Source organism: Triticum aestivum, chromosome 4B, assembly GCF_018294505.1.
Source record: "Triticum aestivum cultivar Chinese Spring chromosome 4B, IWGSC CS RefSeq v2.1, whole genome shotgun sequence".
Classification (NCBI taxonomy): domain Eukaryota; kingdom Viridiplantae; phylum Streptophyta; class Magnoliopsida; order Poales; family Poaceae; genus Triticum; species Triticum aestivum.
Window position 1 is genome coordinate 389,038,334 of NC_057804.1, and position 22,477 is coordinate 389,060,810.

Consider the following 22,477-nt stretch of genomic DNA (forward strand, 5'->3'; position numbering starts at 1 on the left):
GACGTAAAGGCTCCGGCACACCAGAGCCAGCAGAATGATCAGCCATAGGGGATCCCGCCTGATCAACTGTTCTGATCTGCTCCCAATCCGAGGAGCAAATCCCGCTCGTGACTCGTGCGGCATCTTCTGAGGCCACCTCCTCGGACGGGCTGCGCGCAGCGCCAGGGCTGGCCCCCATGCCTGCTGCCTGGTCGGCCATTGCGCCGGCCCGCTCGGGCGTGGCCCGTGGTGATTCGCCCGCCCGCGTACCACGTGAGCTGGCGGGGCTGGCGGGGCCCAGCCGGTCGGCCACCGGCCCGTCTGTCGCGCGCGAGGCGCTGCGCTCTGTCTCGGATCGAGCGCTGACAGGGGAATCTGCCTCGGATCGCACAGAGATGCTGCCAGGGAAATCCTCTTGGGATCCAGCGCCTGTTTTGTCTCCTTCTCCTTGCATAAAATCATGGCTATCTACACACTTAGCATCTGGATTAAATTTTTCTGTTAATTTTTCTGTTGAATAAATCACATCTGCAGCCTGGCATAATTCCCCCCCATGATCAGAATTAGGCATATAATCTGGAAGGAGGGCTATTTCTGCTCGAAGAAGAGCTCCGGCATTGGGATGGAGTTTAGAGAACGGAAAAATTGTTTCATCGAATACAACATCCCGTGAAATATATATGCGCCCAGATGATACTTCTAGACACTTATACCCTTTGTGAAGATTGCTATATCCAAGGAAAACACATTGCGTTGAGCGAAATTCAAGCTTATGTTGGTTATAAGGACGAAGATTTGGATAGCATGCGCACCCAAAAATTTTCAGAGAATTGTAGTTGGGTTTTTGATCATACAATCGTTCCAAAGGAGTAGAATTACCTACGACTTTGCTAGGCAAACGATTTATGAGATAAGTGGCAGTGATAAAGGCTTCATCCCAATACTTCAGTGGCATAGATGCATGGGCTAAGAGAGATAGTCCTACTTCAACGATATGCCGATGCTTGCGTTCGGCTGAACCGTTCTGTTGATGTGCATGAGGGCAAGAGACATGATGAGCAATACCTATATTGCGAAAGAATGAATTGAGTTTCTCATACTCTCCTCCCCAGTCACTTTGGACTGTTTTGATTTTTCTGTCAAATTGGCGTTCAACCAACTTCTGAAACTCTTGGAAGATAGAAAAAACTTCAGATTTGTATTTAAGCAAATATATCCAAGTGAATTTGCTATAATCATCAATGAAACTAACATAGAATTTTTTCTTCCAAAAGAATCTCTTGCATATCCCCATACATCACTGAAAATAAGTTCCAAAGGAGCATAAGACACACTATTTGACTTAGGATAAGGAAGTTGGTGACTTTTTGCACACTGACAAGCATCACAAACAGACTCATCTTTTTGACTAGAGGACAATGGAAGATTGTCTTTATTCACTACTTGCTTGACTATGACCGACGATGGATGACCTAATCTTTGATGCCATCTTGCCAAGGAGGGCTTGACGACGGAGTAGACTTGACGACGACGCCTTTTACTAAGTGCTCCGGATGTGATGGGGTAGAGCCCTCCAATGCATCTACCGTGATGAATGAGCTCCCTCGTTGCCCGATCCTTTATAAGAAAATAGGTAGGGTGAGTTTCAAAGAAAACATTGTTGTCGGTAGTTAAGCGAGACACAGAGGCAAGGTTTTTGTCGGCTTGAGGGACATGAAGGACATCTTTTAAGATTAGATCACGGTTAGATGTAGGAGAATTAATAGAGGCTTGGCCGATGTGATTTATTTTCATACCTCCACCGCTTGCGGTGTGAATCTGGTCATCACCATAGTACTTTTCCCTCATAGCGAGCTTCTCCAGCTCGCTAGTCACGTGATCAGTGGCGTCTGAGTCGGCATACCAGACAGTGCCATCTCCTCCTTGCTGCTCACGGATTGCTGCTGCAGCATGGCGTGCATCAGGAACGTAGTCCTCGTCGTAGCGGTGCCAGCAATCCATGACCTCATGGCCTGGTTTCTTGCAGAGCTGGCACCGGACCCGAGGTGAAGAAGAGGATCCAGGAGCGGTGTTGTTGGTGTTGTTGAAGCCGTTGTTGAAGCCGCTGCTCCCAGATCGGGCGTTGCTCCCGCGCCCTCGCCCGTTGCCACCGCCGCTGCCGTTGCGACTGCGGCCCTGGTGACCGCGCCCATGGCCTGCTCCACGGCCGCGGGACACCGCATTGGCAGACGACTGGCGGACGTTCATGCCGTGAAGAAGGTTGAGCCGCGCGTCGAAGCTGAGAAGCTGGTTGAACAGCTCCTGGACAGTCACGGGCTCTACCCGTGCTGCAAGGGCCGAGACCACCGGGTTGTAGTCGAGGTCAAGTCCGGCGAGGACATGAGAGACGATCTCAGCATTGCCGAGCGCCACCCCTGTGCATGCGATCTCATCAGAAAGCATCTTGATCTCGGCAAGATACTCCGTCATGCTCAGATTCCCCTTCTTCAGATTTGTGAGCTCTATGCGTGTGTTGATGGCTTGCGCCTGAGTTTGGGCAGCAAAGGTGGCGTGGATCGCTGCCCACACCTCCGCCGGTGTCTGAGGAGTGACAACCTGTGCAAGTATCTCGCGAGACAGAGAGCCCATTAGAAAACCTTGAAGTTGCTGCTGTTGTGCATACCAGAGAACGCGGGCGAAGTTGGCGATCTGCTCTTCCTTGCCCTCCTTGGTGATGGTGAGTGTCTCCGGTGGCGCCTGGCTCGCCGGATCAAGGTGGTGAGCCATCTGTGCGCCCTTGATTTGTGGCAACACGATGGCTTTCCACATGAGGAAGTTATTCCTCGTGAGCTTCTCCTGTGGTGATGGCCCGAGGGGTATGGCGTGGGAGGCGCTGGATGATGAGGGGGCAAAGGTGGAGGCGGAGGCAAGGGATGTGGTGAGCGCACTCATGGTGCAGGGTTGGGTGGAGGCGGTAGTCATGGCGAGGCTAGATGCGATCTCTTCTCTTTTCTCTCGATCTAGGAAGAAGATGCTCTGATTACCATGAAAGATGATATGGGAAGCGTACTACCACCCGTAGGTGGCCGCGGTATATATTGACTCTGGCGAACAGCCTGCCGTGGCGTACAAGTTGAGACGATCGCTAGGATACGTCTAGATTACAGGAGATCGAGGGAAGTAGTTTGAACAGAGAGAAAAACAGATAGAAAGAGATATATGAGTTTAAACTACAACTCTATCTATCCTTTTGTCTAACAGCATGGATGGAAGGTACCTCTCTTGCCCATCTCCTCTGTTTGTCTCTGTTCGATTCTGTCTAGATGGAGATGGTCGTAGGTTTCTATGGACTAAAATTCTGTCAATGTATACAACTCAATATCTTCTAACTGAACATTACTTCAGTTCTTGTAAATACATAGTGTTCCCATGGGAAAATATCTAGTGCTACCAATCTTTACGTGCTACCGTGATACAAGATTTTGGGTCGTCGGATTCTCAGATCAGACGGCTCTCAACAACTCTGCAACATTTGCAAAAAACCTACGAGGAGTCCAAAAATCACGCACAGGTCCAGCTGATCCCACATCTCCTGGATGCCGTCCGATTTAAGAATCCGACGGCCCAGATGCCCGTATCACGGTAGCATCTAAGTCTTGGTAGCACCAGATACTCTCCTGTGTTCCCATACCCCTACTTGTATGTTGCCCTTCTGTTTCGGAAAGCTAAATAATTTTTTTCTGGAAATAATGCTTCATATTATTTACTTAACAAAAATTAATTTCCATTTGTAGCATTATTCAGTTTTGCTGATAGAGTGTTAATTTTTGTTTTACTTGGTTTCTTTCCATTTAACTGGATGTATATAGTGGCACTGTATATTTATCCAAGTGATTATAGTAATATGTCACTATTGGTTTCATCCGTAGAGAAAAATGACATTTGGCAGATCTTTGATTCTTCATAAACATGAAGAAGTACGATATAAATTTGTTTAATCAGACCAACTTCTATTAATGCAAAATTGTTATGTGACCTACTGGGACAAGATATTTTGGTAATCATGTGAGCCTATGGTGATAATAAAACTGAAACATGTAGCTGCTAAAATAGTGCAGTAACCTTTGTTCTTTTCATTCTAGATATCTGGATATTGAATTTATAGTTTGCTGCAGAGCTACAACCTATGGCGATGAGGAAACTTAAACATGTAGTTGCTAAAATAATGCAGTCACCTTTGTTCTTCTTTCTAGATATATGGATATTGGATTTACAGTTTGCTGCAGAGCTACAAGCTAGCGCTTTGTCTCAGTTTTTATTAAGGTGCTTCTATTTGAGATTGCGACATAAGACAATATATAAACTCAATTTCTATGATAGCGCTTTGTCTTAGTTTTTATAAGGGTGCTTCGCTTGGATCCCGCTCGAGCGCATCGGCTAGATTCGCCTGATTCGTTTGCTTGTCACGGCATCACTTTGACGGATCGCCTGTGTCGCCGGTGGTGCCAATATTACTTCAGCTTTGGTGTGTGATTTTTCTGCAATGGGCAGATTTGGACGGCACTTTGTTGTAGTATGCCTTGAATACGTGCACTGGAAGGAAGCACTTTCTTCCACTGTAACACAGTAGTATGCTCGTAGCAATAGATAGTTTCTTTTCCATGCAAATAAGGCACATGCTCTATATTGGATAGAACTGTTGACCACTTCAGTTCACCTAAAAGTTTTGCTTCTCTGATGAGAACAGATTTTCAGAATGAATCATTTGCGAACACCACAGACTAGTGCTACTGTTCATATACTTCTGATCAAACTCCGTGATTACTCTGTTTCAGCGAAACATTTTTGTTTGTTTGTTCATGTTTGAGGAAGAAAACCAAACATTTTTTTGTGTTCAAAACTGGGCCTTCCCAACCAAATCCCAGTCCCAGGTATTATAGAGTGCACTGGGTTAAGATGCCTTAACTTAAGTCAAACAATTCTTAGAGCTGCCAATAATTTCTAAACTTTTGAGTTGGTCTAGGTAGTTCGTGATTCTGTTCCGAAAGAAAGGAATATATTGATCTAAAGATGGATCAGATTAATAGTCGCATTACCAAACCACCAGATAAGATGAAATCATACTATGATTTGGATTTTATGTTTTACTGGGCCTCCCCAAGCAAATCCCAAGTATTTAGCGTACTACTATTATAGAGTACACTGGGCTAAGATGCCAGAATTTAAATAAAAGTCTAAAACAGTTCTAAGAGCTAATGTGTGATCAGAACTATATTTGTATTAGTTCAAGGGATTTGATATGAATAACCGTTGCTGCATCACATATTATTATTAGTTGTCTCTTACTTGCTCAATGGTACATGTAAAGTATGGGATGCTGTTGAGGTATCGGGCAGGAACGTGATGCAAACATCATCAGTTGTCACAACTTCAGTTGTAACGCACAGGTAATGTACATACACTGAATTGGATCCATGCTTTCAAAACGTCAAATGTTTTTGGTTCAACAACAACTAGTCATAACCAAAATCTTTTGCGCAGTAATGATCGTGTGATGCCGCCGGTTGATTGGATCGTTGATATTGTCTTCTCCTTTTTGCAGGTACGGCGACCAATCAGGAGAGATAACACAAGACTACCTCCACGCCAACGGAAACGCTCTTCAAGATGGAGAGATAACGCAGGACTACCACATCCCGGTGGGTGCCGTGCTCTTCAACTCCTCAGAGGCGGACTTTCTCGTGAAGCTCGGAGACTGCGTCACACAGATGATCGTCCAGGTGATTGCTACGTCGGAGGCAGCAGAGGTGGAGGACCTCAATGCCAACGCCACCCTCTGGGGGGGTGGTAGGGTTCGGGTCCATCGGAGTTTGAACTCCGAGGCTTTAGTAGATACATCTAGACAAGTGGTCTGGTTGTTCGCGTCTGATGTTAAATGGGATGTCGTATCTCTTTGAGTTGAGATGTTCAATGTTACATCCATGAACGTTGCAATTGCTAAGATGGTTACGTGACCTTTACACTAGACGTGTCTTGATTTCCATCCATGAACATTGCATCTAATTTTTATTTTTATTTATTTTCTAATTAGTTAGCAGTAGCGATGGGGCAAAATGTGTGCTACTATTAATTAGATAGTAGTAGCGCAGGTGCATAATAGTAGTAGCGTGGGTTGCACGCGCTACTACTAACTTTTTAGCTGTAGCACGGGGTAAAAACGCGCTACTGTTACAAAATAGCTGTAGCGCCGTAGCAGTAGCGCGGTACCCTGCGCTATTGGTATGCAAAAAACCTACGTTACTAGTAGCGTTTTTCCTAGTAGTGTGATCATATCCTTGGTGTCAAAGATGTCATATTTTATAAGGATAGACTTTGCAGCACTTGCCAAGCAGGAAAACAGGTTGGAGGAAGTCACCCCGTGAAGAACATCATGACCACGAGAAGGCCGCTCGAGCTACTTCACATGGATCTTTTCGGTCCCAACGCCTACAAAAGTCTCGGTGGTAACTCGTTTGGACTAGTCATCCTTGATGATTTTTCAAGATTTACGTGGGTGTTCTTTCTCGATGATAAATGGCAGGTTCAAAAGATCTTCATAAACTTCGCTAGGAAGACCCAAAACTAATTTGAAGTGAAGGTCAAGAAGGTTCACGGCGACAATGGAACGGAGTTCAAGAACGCCAATGTGGACACCTTTCTTGGCGAAGAAGGGATCTTACATGAGTTCTCGGCTAAGTACACACCTCAACAAAATGTAGTTGTTGAGAGGAAGAACGGGGCGCTCATCGAAATGGCGAGAATGATGCTTGGTAAATACAAGACGCCAAAACACTTTTGGGCAGAAGCGGTTGAGACAACTTGTCATGCAACGAATCGTCTATACCTTCACAAGCTACTCGGCAAGATGGCATACAAGCTCCTTGCCGGTGTCAAAACCGGCGGATCTCGGGTAGGGGGTCCCGAACTGTGCGTCTAAGGCTAATGGTAAGAGGAGGCGGGGGACACAATGTTTACCCAGGTTCGGGCCCTCTCGATGGAGGTAATACCCTACTTCCTGCTTGATTGATATGGATGATATGAGTATTACAAGAGTTGATCTACCACGAGATCGTAAAGGCTAAACCCTAGAAGCTAGCCTATGTTTATGATTGTTCTTGTCCTACGGACTAAACCCTCCAGTTTATATAAACACCGGAGGGGGATAGGGTTACACAGAGTCGGTTACCGAGAAAGGAATCTTCATATCCTAATCGCCAAGCTTGCCTTCCATGCAAAGGAGAGTACCATACGGACACGGGACGAAGTCTTCTATTTTGTATCTTCATAGCCCAACAGTCCGGCATATGCATATAGTCCGGCTGTCCGAGGACCCCTTAATCCGGGACTCCCTCAGTAGCCCCTGAACCAGGCTTCAATGACGATGAGTCCAGCGCGCAGATTGTCTTCGGCATTGCAAGGCGGGTTCCTTCTCCGAATACTCCAAAGTAGATCTGGAACGTAAGAATCGTGTCCGGCTCTGCCAAACAAATTCCACATACCACTGTAGAGAGTATAATATCCCACGAGTCCAATCTGCTGACAACTCATAGCATGACATCACGCCACGGCCTGGTCTTTATTCGAACCGTTTTATCCCGCCCCTCCGTATTTTGAGGCGTGGTTTCATTGGCATGTCTTGTCGAAGCAGAGATCATGTCCCCTTATCACAGGATTCTCATCAATGCGGGCACGGGTAACCCAACCGTGCTATCAGCACGGCGCGTGGGAAATAAGCGAGCTTTAGGGCGAGTGAGGAGGCGCATGATTTTTACTGCCTTTATAAAGGGATAAGGATTCCCCTCTTTCACCCATGCCCTCTTCTTCCTCTTCTCATTTATTCTCGAGCTCCAGCACCCAAGCACCCATCTCTTCCGCCCAAAAAAGCACTCCAACCATGTCTGGATCCGGAGCTCAAGGCAAGTGGATGGCCTCCTTCGTCAAGGAGAAGGATATCAAGAAACTCCGGGAGGCCGGATACTTGGCCAAGAAGATCGCACACCATCTCCCGGCGGTGGGACAAATCGTCCCTACTCAGGAACCCTACGAGAGGGTTGTATTCCTCCCTCACTTCATCTGCGGGCTGGGGTTTCCCCTCCACCCATTTGTTCGCGGCATTATGTACTATTACGTGATAGATTTCCATGACCTATCCCCCAATTCCTTCCTCAACATCTCGACATTCATCGTTGTGTGTGAGGCCTTCCTCCGCATCCCGCTACACTTCGGACTGTGGCTAAAGATTTTCAACATGAAGCCAAAGGTGGCAGGCAGTGAACACGCCAAGTGCGGAGGAGCCACAGTGAGCAAGATGCCCAACGTCAAATGGCCATCAGGTAAATTCAACGAGTCCGTCAAAGGTTGGCAACAACAGTGGTTCTATGTTACCGAGCCACGCGGCACCAAATGGGCCGCCGCCCCCGAGTTCCGATCCGGAGCCCCACTGCGGCTCATGTCCTGGCCCCAAAACGGCCTAGACTGGTCTTCGTCAGACGAGCTGACGACGCTCCAAGTGTGTATCAAGAGCATGTAGGACAAGAATATCAAACTTGTCGATGTGGTCCAGGTGATGCTAGTTTGCAGGATCCTTCCCTGTCAACACCGGACTTGCAATCTATGGGAGTTTGATCCGGCCAAGCACCAAACCTTGCTGGAGTTCTTTGGCACGACGCATGAAGACATCTAGAAGGTGCTATTCAAGCCCGACAAGTCGTGGCCGGACACCGCAGAGGATCGATGGCACAAATTGCCCCCCCCCCCGCAAGTTCGGGAAGTCTTTATATGTTTTCAAGGTGTATTCTTTATTTGTATACTTTGGGGACAACACCTAACATTTCCCTAACGATTCTCCCAGGGCTGGACGAAGAAGGCAGAGCGGATCTACTGTCCGGCTCCGCTTCCTGAAGAACAAGCCGGCCCACTTCTGATGAAGATGCTGGTGAAAGCACAAGTGCTCCCTGGGTGATTTTGGTAATTCATGTCAACATATCTCTTGTTGGACTAACACTTTTACCTAGTATGTTTCAGATGAGTTCAACAATGAAGTGGCATGGACTAGAGGATGTGGAACCCCTTCAAGATGCTAAGGACAAAGGATTGGCTCAAGCTCCAAGAACAAGACTCTACATTTTCTATTTTAGTGATCCAAGATCACATTGAGTCTATAGGAAAAAGAGGGGATGAGGTGTTGCTTAATGGCTTGCTTGCTCAAAGTGCTTAGTGATATGCTCCAAATCCCTCAACTACTTTCTCACATCCACATATGACCTAAACCAAAAGTCAAACTCGGCCCCACCGATTCTTCCTATCCGGCGCCACCGAGTTCAGATGTCATAGCCACTGCCACAAACCCTAAGCAAATCGGTCTCACTGATAGGGATCTCAGTATCACCGAGATGGGATTGTAATCTCTCTGTATGTATCTATTACCAAAATTGTTCTTGCCGAGTTTGAGTAATCGGTACTACCAAGACTACAATGCAAACTCTCTGTTTCTTTTTCGTAACATTTCGGTCTCACCGAAATGAGCGAATCGGTCCCACCAAGTTTGCCTGGCCGACTCTCTGGTTAGCTTATTACCAAAATCTGTCTCACCGAGTTTGTGTAATCGGTCTCACTGAGATTACGTTATTCCCTAACCCTAATCATATCGGTCCTACCGAGTTGCATGTCGGTCTCACCGAAAACCCTTATAGTCACTAGATTTGCTGAATCGGTCCGACCGAGTTTCTGAATTCGGTCCCACCGAGATTGGCAAGTTGTGTGTAACGGTAAGATTTTGTGTGGAGGCTATATATACCCCTCCACCTCCTCTTCATTCGTGGAGAGAGCCATCAGAACGTGCCTACACTTCTAGCATACATTTTCTGAGTGAGAACCACCTACTCATGTGTTGAGACCAAGATATTCCATTCCTACCATATGAATCTTGATCTCTAGAGTTGCTTTCCACTCAAATCTTCTATCCACCAAATCCAAATCCTGTGAGAGAGAGTTGAGTGTTGGGGAGACTATCATTTGAAGCACAAGAGCAAGGAGTTCATCATCAACACACCATTTGTTACTTCTTGGAGAGTGGTGTCTCCTAGATTGGCTAGGTGTCACTTGGGAGCCTCTGACAAGATTGTGGAGTTGAACCAAGGAGTTTGTAAGGGCAAGGAGATCGCCTACTTTGTGAAGATCTACCACTAGCGAGGCAAGTCCTTCGTGGGCGACGACCATGGTGGGATAGACAAGGTTGCTTCTTCGTGGACCCTTCGTGGGTGGAGCCCTCCATGGACTCGCGCAGCCGTTACCCTTCGTGGGTTGGTCTCCATCAACGTGGATGTACGATAGCACCACCTATCGGAACCATGACAAAAACATCTGTGTCTCCAATTGCGTTTGCACACTCCAATCCCATCCCTTTACATTCTTGCAAGTTGCATGCTTTACTTTCTGCTGCCCATATACTCTTTGCATGCTTGCTTGTTATGTATTGTGATTGTTAAACTTGTGCCAAAACTCCACTTAAACTTAAAAGAAATTAAAAACTGCAACTTTTGGTACTTAGTTTCTAATCACCCCCTCTAGACACCTCTTCTCGATCCTTTCAATTGGTATCAGAGCTTTGGTCTCCATTGCTTTGGTTTAAACACCATTGGAGGAAGATGGATGAGACTACTTTGGGGAGTCTTAGACATAGAGTGCCTATACTTGATGGAGAGTATTTTCATGAGTGGAAAAATGAGATGCTTGTGATTTTCAATCAATATCATTTGAACAAGTACATTGCTAGCCCTTGTGCACCTCATGTTGATCCTATGCATCCTACCCTTGATGAGTCAATTGACATGATTCGCAATCTTAGAACTATTGAACTTATCACTAGAGGCTTGCCTAGAAACTTGATTGGATGTTTGCCTACTCTTAAGTGTGCGTACACCATATGCAAATTTCTTGAGGAACGTTTTCCAAATTATTCCTTGAAAAATCTAGATGAAATTCTCCATTAGTCTATTGCCTTGAGTAAGATGAATTCCAATGATCCTATGTTTGGTGATTGTCTATTTGAGCTTACAAACCTTATGCGTGCCAAAGGAGATGTTGGAATTATTAGTGATATTATTTCCGAAGCTATTAAAATTCATAAAGAAGATCATTGTCAAACTCACTCTAACGAATCACCCTCTCTAGGATTTGATCCACCACATGATGATGTTGAACATGGATACTATGATGAGGATGATGATAGTGACTTTGATCTTGATGATGCAATGAGACACTTTGGTCTTATGGCAAATCTTCGGGGATATATGGCAGGAGGAAAGGAATGGGTTCTTGATAGTGGATGTACCGATCACATGACCGGAGATAAAGATATGTTTCGTGAGCTTGCTGAAAATGATAGTCCTCGAAAGTATGTCACTTTCGGTGATAACTCAAAGGGTAAGGTGGTTGGCCTTGGTAAGGTGGACATATCACATGATAGCTCCATACAAAATGTCATGCTAGTTGAATCTCTTGGATACAATTTATTTTCAGTTTCTAGACTTGCTGATTTCGGTTTCAATGTCCTATTTACTGAAGTAGATTGCCAAGTGTTTCTTAGAGATAATCATAAAATGCTCTTTACCGGTGTACGTAGAGGTGATCTATACATTGTTGATTTCACTAAAAAGGCTCAACCTAGAACTTGCTTCATTGCTAAATCCTCTAAAGGTTGGTTATGGCATAGATGATTAGGTCATGTTGGCATGCGAAACCTTGACAAGCTTATTAAAGGAAATCATATCCTTGGCATTAACGATGTCATATTTGATAAGGATAGACTTTGCAGCGCTTGTCAGGCAGGTAAACAGGTTGGAGGGAGGCATCCCGTGAAGAACATCATGACCACAAGGAGGCCACTCGAGCTACTTCACATGGATCTTTTTGGTCCCAACGCTTACAAAAGTCTTGGTGGAAATTCTTTGGGTCTAGTTGTAGTTGATGATTTTTCAAGATTTACGTGGGTGTTGTTTCTCGATGATAAATCGCAAGTCCAAAAAGATCTTCAAAAACTTCTCTAGGAAGGCCCAAAATCAATTTGAAGTGAAGATCAAGAAGGTTCGAAGTGACAACGGAACGGAGTTCAAGAACACAAATGTGGATACCTTTCTTGATGAAGAAGGTATTTCACATGAGTTCTCGGCTACGTACACACCTCAACAAAATGGAGTTGTTGAGAGGAAGAATCGGACGCTCATCGAAATGGCGAGAACGATGCTTGATGAGTACAAGACGCCAAAGCACTTTTGGGCGGAAGCGGTTGAGACAGCTTGTCATGCAACAAATTGCTCGTATCTTCACAAGCTACTCGGCAAGACGGCGTACGAGCTCCTCACCGGTAACAAACCCGAAGTTGGATACTTTCTAGTATTCGGCTCAAAGTGCTACATTCTTGATAAGAATCGTCATTCTAAATTTGATCCTAAGTCTCATGAAGGTTTCCTACTTGGTTATGGCTCAAACTCTCACACATACCGTGTCTACAAAAATTTCACCCGAAAGGTTGAAGAAACGGTAGATGTGAAGTTTGATGAATCTAACGGCTTGCAAGTAGAGCAATTGCCAATTGATGTAGGAGACGAAGACCCCTCGGAAGCAATCCAAGACTTGTCTATTGGCAAGATTCGTCCAACGGAGGTGAATGAGAGTACCTCGTCCGTCCAAGTGGAAGCTTCTACCTCACGACAAGGTGAACCAAGAGTTTATACGGAAGCATTCACAAGTGGGACACAACAAGATGAAGAAAACGAGGAAGTACACCAAGATGAACGCCAACAACCTCCTTCTCCACCACGACAAGAGAACGACAACATCAACAATTAAGAAGGCCAAGAAGAAGAACAAGATGAAGAAGATTTTCAACCAAGATCCAAGCAAAAGCTTTCACGAGTTCGAGCAAGAATTGCTAAATACCATCCCGTCAAGAAAATCTACAATGATATCGAAACCGGGAGAATCACTCGCTCTAAAACTCGTTTAGCTAACTTCTGTGAACACTATTCATTCATCTCTAGCATTGAACCTATGAAGGTTGAAGAAGCTTTGGAAGATCCGGATTGGATAAATGCCATGCCTGAAGAGCTACACAACTTTGAGAGAAATCAAGTTTGGACATTGGATGAGAAGCCCGACAACAACCACAACATCATCGGTACCAAATGGGTGTTTCGCAACAAGTAAGATGAAGATGGACAAGTAGTTTGCAACAAAGCACGTCTCGTCTCCCAAGGCTACACTCAAGTCGAAGGTATGGACTATGGTGAGACATATGCCCCCGTTGCTAGACTTGAGTCCATTCGCATCTTACTTGCCTATGCTAATCACCATGATATCACCTTGTACCAAATGGACATTAAAAGTTCTTTTCTAAATGGTGAAATAGAGGAGGAAGTTTATGTTGAGCAACCTCCCGGCTTTGTTAATCCTAAGAAACCTGATCATGTTTACAAACTTCACAAAGCTCTTTATGGTCTTAAACAAGCTCCTAGAGCATGGTATAAATGCTTGACCAAGTTCCTTATTGAAAAAGGCTTTGAAATTGGAAAAATAGATTCTACTCTTTTTACTAAAAGGGTCAATGGAGAACTATTTGTATGCCAAATTTATGTCGATGATATTATATTTGGATCAACTAACCCTCATTTTAGTGAAAAGTTCGGAAAGCTAATGTCGGAGAAGTTTGAGATGTCTATGATGAGTGAACTCAAATTCTTTCTTGGTTTGCAAATCAAGCAAACTAAGGAAGGGACCTTTGTCTCTCAGACGAAGTACACTAAGGACTTATTCAAGAAGTTCAATATGCAAGAATGCAAAGGTATGACTACACCCATGCCTACTAGTGGACATCTTGATCTGACCAAAGATGGTGAACCGGTCGATCAAAAGGTTTATCGCTGTATGATTGGTTCATTGTTATATCTATGTGCTTCACGTCCCGATATTATGCTAAGTGTGTGCATGTGTGCACGATGTCAAGCTGCTCCTAAAGAATGTCATCTTAAGGCCGTGAAAAGGATAGTGAGATACTTAATCCATACACCAAACTTTGGCATTTGGTATCCAAAGAGGGCCTCTTTCGATCTTGTTGGCTACTCCGACTCGCACTATGCCGGTGACAAGGTTGATAGAAAGTCTACTTCAGGTACTTGGTCAATTTCTTGGTAGATCTCTTGTTTCTTGGTCTTCCAAGAAACAAAACTCGGTATCCTTATCCACCGCCGAAGCGGAATACATTGCTGCTGGTTCATGATGTGCTCAATTACTTTGGATGACCCAAACTCTTAAAGATTATGGGATATATGTGAAAAATGTTCCATTACTTTGTGACAATTAAAGTGCTATCAAGATTTCTCACAGTCCTGTGCAACATTCTCGAACTAAGCATATTGAAGTTCGTCATCATTTCATTTGAGATCATGTTGCCAAAGGGGACATTAATCTTAAGCATGTTCGCACCGAAAAGCAATTAGCAGATATATTCACTAAACCACTTGATGAGAAAGTGTTTTGCAGGTCAAGAGGTGAACTGAAAATCATTGATGCATCAAACTTGGAGTAGGAACTCCATTTTGGATACATGCAAGACATGAGTCGATGACTAATCCTTGATATTTCTCTTATGATGATAATCTTATGTCTTGGATACATTTGCACCTTGCATGTTATCTAACCCTTGTAGGTACTTGGATGAATCTAAATCTATGAGATTGCAACTCATTCACATCTTGAGAAATCTCTACATCACCAAGTCTCTACACAATGGTGGTTGAAGACAAGGAAGCACGGAACCATTCAAACATATCCTTTAACAAATTCTTTGTTGAGTTTCATCATTGTCATTTTGGATACACAAGTGCTCTTCCTTGCAAAACCTAACCCATGTAGGTAGATGAACTCAAATTCCAAGTGGTGCTCCCAACTCTTGATGAGCTACACCAACCTTGAGCAATCCACACAAATTCAACTACATGATCACGATCCACACCACCACCCAAGGTATGTTATTCCATCTTAGAGAAGCTTTACTCCAAGTCATGAGTCAAAGCAACTCGACAAGATGTGAATACATCAAGATTCTTAAACGAAAAATGGTAACCCCATTTTGAGCTTAAACGATGAGTATGACCTATGATCAAGTGATCTCACTTGACTCCTAAGTCAATATACTCTAACATAGGTTACTTTGTCGCCGACAAATTCTAGATAAAGTTTTCTTGTGTTCTTTTATGTGCTCTTGCATTTGTCTCATGCATATTTGTTTCCCCTTTCAATCAAAAAAAACTTCATCTAGATTTCTTTTCTTTTCTTTTCTTTTTGTTCTGCATTCCTTGCATCAAATTCATTGCAAATCTTTCAGTTAATTCCTTGCAAATCCTTGTGAGATCTTACTTGTCTAGTGAGCTGAGGTGACAAGTGTTTTCTCTGTGATGAACTCGGTCTCACCGGTCTGATGCCTTCGGTCCAACCGAATCCTTTCGGTACAACCGAAACAAACAACTCGGTGCCACCGATTTCACTACAGGAAAGACAACTTGCCACTTGTTTCTGCATTCCTTTTGAACCAGCTCCACTCAATGAATCTTATCCTCTACCAGCATCACATTTAACTTGCTGCTTTGTTCTGTGACTCAAGGACCAAACCCATCGTGACAAATATCCAGAAGAACCCTTCTTGGAAATTGATGTCAAAGGGGAAGAGAGAGATCACATCAGAGCTTAATCATAACTATAGGCGTAGAGAATACTCAAGCGGAGAAAGAGTAATCATCAAGGACCCTAGATGCTTGGTGTTCAAGAGGAGAGAAGTCACATGTCTTCAAGAGGGGAAAGACATGTTCATATTTGTTTGTTTGCACTAGCTCTGTTTATTTTCTTTGAGCTCTGATTTTCTGTCCCCTATCTTCTCCCAGTATCCCATACTAGGGGGAGCAAGACATGTAAGGGAAGGAAGTCCTTGAATTCATTGCACATCTTTACCTTTGGGGACATGTCTATATCCAATGTGGTACTTAGTACTCACTCTACATGTCATCCCAGTCTTGGTACTCTTGTGGTTTATTTTATTTTCTCTGTCTAGTAGGTGTATCTGTGTTATCTAACCTTGTTTACGCAGGTTCATTCCATCCTAAGCCAACTCAAGACCCAAGGTAAGTATATGCATCACAGTCATGTGTATGAGGTATTCTTGCTGATGTAAATACAGTTTGCAAGAAGAACTGATGAGCATGAAGGTACATTTCCCATATTCACATCTTTTGCTCTGATGCATATAGCCAAGATACATGTAACACATTGCTTACTCTGTCATGTTTATGCATTCACATGCTCCTATTCCATATTCACATGATTGCATACATGTAGGGGGAGCCTATGCATGTTACATGTCTTTCCAAAGCTTTACTGGTTATTCTCTATATCTTTATCTAAAGCTTTGATGTATGTTGTCATCAATTACCAAAAAGGGGGATATTGAAAGCACTAGTGCTCCCTGGGTGATTTTGGTAATTAATGTCAACATATCTCTTGTTGGACTAACACTTTTACCTAGTATGTTTCAGATGAGTTCAACAATGAAGTGGCACGGACTAGAGGATGTGGAACCCCTTCAAGATGCTAAGGACAAAGGATTGGCTCAAGCTCCAAGAACAAGACTCTACATTTTCTATTTTAGTGATCCAAGATCACACTGAGTCTATAGGAAAAGCCAATACTATCAAGAGGGGATGAGGTATTGCTTAATGGCTTGCTTGCTCAAAGTGCTTAGTGATATGCTTCAAAGCCCTCAACTACTTTCTCACATCCACATATGACCTAAACCAAAAGTCAAACTCGGCCCCACCGATTCTTCCTATCCGGCACCATAGAGTTCAGATGTCATAGCCACTGCCACAAACCCTAAGCAAATTGGTCTCATCGATAGGGATCTCAGTCTCACTGAGATGGGATTGTAATCTCTTTGTATGTATCTATTACAAAAATCGGTCTCACCGAGTTCGAGTAATCGGTACTACCAAGACTACAATGAAAACTCTCTGTTTCCCTTTCGTAACATTGCGGTCTCACCGAAATGAGCGAATTTGTCCCACCGAGTTTGCCTGACCAACTCTCTAGTTAGCTTATTATCAAAATCGGTCTCACTGAGTTTGTGGAATCGGTCTCACCGAGATTACGTTATGCCCTAGCCCAAACCATATCGGTCCTTCCGAGTTGCATGTCGGTCACACCGAAAATCCTAACGGTCACTAGATTTGCTGAATTGGTCCGACTGAGTTTCTGAATCCGGTCCCACCGAGATTGGCAAGTTGTGTGTAACGGTTAGATTTTGTGTGGAGGCTATATATACCCCTCCACCTCCTCTTCATTCGTGGAGAGAGCCATCAGAAGTGCCTACACTTCTAGCATACATTTTCTGAGAGAGAACCACATACTCATGTGTTGAGACAAGGATATTCCATTCCTACCATATGAATTTTGATCTCTAGCCTTCCCCAAGTTGCTTTCCACTCAAATCTTCTTTACACAAAATCCAAATCTTGTGAGAGAGAGTTGAGTGTTGGGGAGACTATCATTTGAAGCACAAGAGCAAGGAGTTCATCATCAACACACCATTTGTTACTTCTTGGAGAGTGCTGTCTCCTAGATTGGCTAGGTGTCACTTGGGAGCCTCCGACAAGATTGTGGAGTTGAACCAAGGAGTTTGTAAGGGCAAGGAGATCGCCTACTTCGTGAAGATCTACCGCTAGTGAGGCAAGTCCTTCGTGGGCGACGACCATGGTGGGATAGACAAGGTTGCTTCTTCGTGGACCCTTTGTGGGTGGAGCCCTCCGTGGACTCGCGTAGCCGTTACCCTTCGTGGGTTGAAGTCTCCATCAATGTGGATGTACGATAGCACCACCTATCGGAACCACGACAAAAACATCCATGTCTCCAATTGTGTTTGCACACTCCAATCCCATCCCTTTACATTCTTGTAAGTTTCATGCTTTACTTTCCACTGCTCATATACTCTTTGCATGCTTGCTTGTTATGTATTGTGATTGTTAAACTTGTGCCAAAACTCCACTTAAACTTAAAAGAAAATAAAAACTGTAACTTTTGGTACTTAGTGTCTAATCAACCCCCCCTCTAGACACCTCTTCTTGATCCTTTCAGCTGATCCCGGCGCCATATAGTGCACCAAAGAAGAAGGTCAAGAAGGAGGCCAAGGAGACCAGGGGCGGGCTACGTCGCAAGGGTACTTCCGACGTGATGTCCGAAGACACCGAGGCCCACTCCTCAGCCGAAAAAGACGAGGAAGAGGAGGAAGAAGAGGAAAGCCAGTCCCCCTGCGAGGTGGAGAAAGAAGAGGACGGCCTCCTGACGTTTGGAGGCCGAAACGTCTAAGAAGGGGAAAGCCTCACTTCCAGACCAATCCACCGCAGCCACCGACAGCAGCCCGGAGTGGGAACCCAGGGTCAAGCCCCTGGCCAAATCATGAGTACAAAGAAATCCAGACACATCCATATATCCGGTCTGACTTTTTGCATAGCAATAATGTATTGAGTCACATATTCTACAGTCCGGCCGGGTCCGACTGAGGGAGTCCTGGATTAGGGGGTATCCAGACAGCCGGACTATATACTTTGTCCGGACTGATGGAGCGTGAAGATACAAGACTCAATACTCTGTCCCGTGTCCGGATGGGACTCTCCTTTGCGTGAAAGACAAGCTTGGCGATCCGAATATTATATTTCCGTCCTTGTAACCGACTCCATGTAAACCCTAGCCCTCTCCCGTGTCTATATAAACCGGAGAGTTTGGTCCTTAGAGGGACGATCACAATCATAATCATCATAGGCTAGCTTCTAGGGTTTAGCCTCTACGATCTCGTGGTAGATCAACTCTTGTACTACTCATATCATCAATATCAATCAAGCAGGAAGTAGGGGTTTACCTCCATTGAGAGGGACCAAACCTGCGTAAACATTGTGTCCCTTGCATCCTGTTACCATTAGCCTAAGACGCACAGATCGGGACCCCCTACCCGAGATCTGCCAATTTTGACACCGACATTGGTGCTTTCATTGAGAGTTCCTCTGTGTCGTCGCTGCAAGGCTCGATGGCCCATCTCGTTGTCAAGGACAACATCACCTCTGGGGGAGCGCTGGCTGTAGTCCAAACTCTCCGACTTGGCGGCTTCATCATGGCTGCCCCATCGGCTGTCGTGTCGATGATGACCTCTCGAGTCATCGCGCATAGCCTCCGCGTCAGTTCGGAACTCGCCGAACAGATGTATCCGATAGAGCTCTCCTCCCTTAATGAGCTCTTGGACCGCATCGCCGCTTTGGGAGTCAGCACAGACTATGACCAGATCTGGCTTAAACCCGACCAAAGGGACATTAAATCCCCGCGGGCCACCCATGAGATAGCGGTAGTAGAGGAGCCACATACGGATCACCCCTCTATTTTGAGGACGAATTATGTCCGGATCACCGAGCTCCCTGAGCCGGACACTCGCTCAAGGGAAGACATGACCCAGACCCCGGACTTAGAATCGGATATTGTGCCGGAAAAATTGGGCAGCGCCCCGGATCCTGAGCTATCAAACTCGGAAGCTCCCCTGCCCCTGGGCGCTAGATCGGATTAGAATCCGGATTCAGCTACGCCCACCCACCCGGACTTAAACCATCTCTCCCATATCAGACAAGAGCCCCAGGAGACAGTACATCGCTACTGGGCCATAGTTCTAAATAAGGTCAAGGACTGTCGTGAGGAGGACACAATCTCACTTTTCTGCAAAAACTGCATGAACAAAGGAATCCTTAACGCTATAAGTCGCTGTGACATAGTACACTTTGCTGACTTGGCAACCATAGTATAGAAGTACTGTGTGATGGAAAGCGCCTGGACAACCCAAACAGAATTTTGGGATAGTCTGGCTCTCACCAAAACCTTTGTCCGAGCTAAAAGGGCGAACTCTCGTAAGTCAGCCGATCCAATCACCAAGAAACCAAAGCCCACCCCAGGGCGTGGAAACGTATTGTAAGAATGGCTCAATGGGCCATGTAAACTCCACAGTACGCCGGACACTACACCAACCCATAGCCTTAGGGCATGTTGGATACTCCAGCAGGTAGCAAAAAGTGGCGAGGATCTTCTTGTAAGCCATAAATCAGAACAACATCCCGCCAAAGAACACAATACGGTACTAACAGTCTTCGAGACTTTCGCCTCAAACAATAGGCGCAAGCGAGCTCGTCGAAGCTCCGCTGAAATCTGCCATGTGGCAAAAGTAAATCCATGGAACGACACTGCTATAACTTTCAATGCCAGTGATGAACCTCGATTCCAGACCGTCCGGGCACCAGCCGCTCTGGTCCTTATCCCAATTGTGGACGGTTTTCGACTCACTAAAGTACTCATGGACGGCGGAAGCAGATTAAACTTGATCTACAAAGAAACACTCAACAAGATGGAAATTGATAAAAGCCGCATTGAACAAAGCGGCACAACCTTCAGGGGAATTATCCCTAGTCGGGAAGCACGGCGTGCGGGAAAAATCACACTCGACGTGGTATTCGGCACCCCAGAGAATTATAGGTCCGAAGAAATCACATTCCAAGTGGCTCCTTTCAGCAGCGGATACCACGCCCTTTTAGGACGGGACGCGTTTACAAGCTTTCAAGCTATACCCCATTACGGGTACATGAAGCTTAAAATGCCCGGACCCAATGGAATCATCACTCTAGCCAGTGATCCAGATGTCGCACTTCACGCCAAAAACAAAACTACCGCACTAGCCCTGGAAGCATTATCCGAAGCCCTAGCAGCCGGAGAACTAACAATGCTGCACGCCACCATGGACAGGGATGACGTGATACTCGACAAGCGACCCAAGTCCACCTCATTTAAACCCGCAGACAAGATAGTTAAATTCCAGGTCCATCCAATGGACCCCATGAAGACAACTTCCATCGGGACACAGTTGAGCCCCGCAATGGACGCCGCACTGCAAGATTTCTTACGCGAGAATTGGGACATTTTCGCCTGGCACCCATCGGACATGCCGGGCATCCCACGCAGACTGGCCGAACATAGCCTCAATATACTAAAACGATACAAACCTGTCAAGCAGACTCTAAGGCGGTTTTCAGAGCCCAAACGGCAAGCCATGGGGGAAGAGCTAGCCAAACTACTCGAGGCTGGATTCATCAGAGATATCAAGCATACGGATTGGCTGGCAAACCTGGTAATGGTACCAAAGAAGGAAAAATCCTGGCGCCTATGCGTTGACTTCAAAGACCTCAATAAGGCTTGCCCCAAGGATCCCTTCCCCCTCCCTCGCATCGACCAAATCATCGATGCCACAACATGACATGACTCGCTGTGTTTCCTCGACACATACTCTGGATACCATCAAATAAAGATGGCAGAGTCCGACCAACCTGCAACAGCTTTCATAATGCCATATGGTCCTTTCTGCTTCAACACTATGCCCTTCAGGCTTAAAAATGCCGGCGCAACCTATCAACGCATGATTGAAACATGCATGGAAAAGCAAATCAGCAAAACAGCGGAGGCATACATGGACGATGTGGTCATAAAAACAAGACACGTCGAAACCCTAATAGACGACTTGAGGCTTACGTTCGATAACCTCCGAACATACGACATCAAGCTGAACCCGTAAAAATGTGTTTTCGGCGTCCCCTCTAGGAAACTACTTGGCTTCATTGTCTCCAATAGAGGAATCGAAGCGAATCCGGCAAAAATCCGAGCTCTGTCATAGTTGGCTATACCAACAGACCTCAAGCACATCCAGAAACTAGCCGGATGCGTGGCTGCCTTAAGCCGCTTCATCTCCAGGTTAGGAGAAAAGGCACTACCTCTTTACCGCCTTCTTCGGTGCACCGAACACTTTGTGTGGACGGATGCAGCCGCGGCCGGACTGGACGAAATAAAGACTTTATTTGCCAGTAATCCAGTCCTAACAGCGCCAAATATTGGCGAACCTATGCTACTGTACATAGCTGCAACACATCAAGTTGTAAGCGCACCGCTCGTCGTCGAACGAGAGGTTGACGGATACAAATTCCTGCTCCAGAAGCCGGTTTATTACGTATCCACGGTCCTGACCCCATGCAAATCCCGATACCCACACTATCAAAAAATAGCATACGCGGTCTTCATGGCATCCCGGAAGCTACGACACTACTTTCAAGAGTGTTCGATCATGGTGGCCTCCAAAGTACCACTCAACGATATAATAAATAACCGCGACGCTACGGGACGGATTGCTAAATGAGCCATTGAGCTCCTTCCGTTCGACATAACACACAAACCACGGCGGGCCATCAAGTCGCAAGTACTGGCTGACTTTGTCGCCGAATGGACAGAAGCCGAACTCCCTAAAGAGTACGGCGCGTACTCTAACTGGATCATGCACTTCGACGGCTCTAAAATGCTGGCCGGATTG

General features: G+C 45.5%; 1 protein-coding gene and 1 pseudogene across 1 annotated transcript in view; one reads left to right on the top strand and one right to left on the bottom strand.

Moving 5' to 3' along the window:
• Window positions 1-2,249: 2,249 nt before the first annotated feature.
• Window positions 2,250-2,388, bottom strand: LOC123095338 (uncharacterized; annotated as a pseudogene).
• Window positions 2,389-2,773: 385 nt separating this feature from the next.
• The window catches only part of LOC123090123 (actin-related protein 2/3 complex subunit 3-like), a 66,676-nt gene continuing 46,972 nt past the window's right edge, over window positions 2,774-22,477 (top strand). The window contains exons 1-3 of the mRNA XM_044511567.1: window positions 2,774-2,918; window positions 5,327-5,405; window positions 5,561-5,805. Of these exons, the coding sequence (XP_044367502.1) occupies window positions 2,774-2,918; window positions 5,327-5,405; window positions 5,561-5,805 (469 nt within the window). The remainder of the gene's footprint in view (window positions 2,919-5,326; window positions 5,406-5,560; window positions 5,806-22,477) is intronic.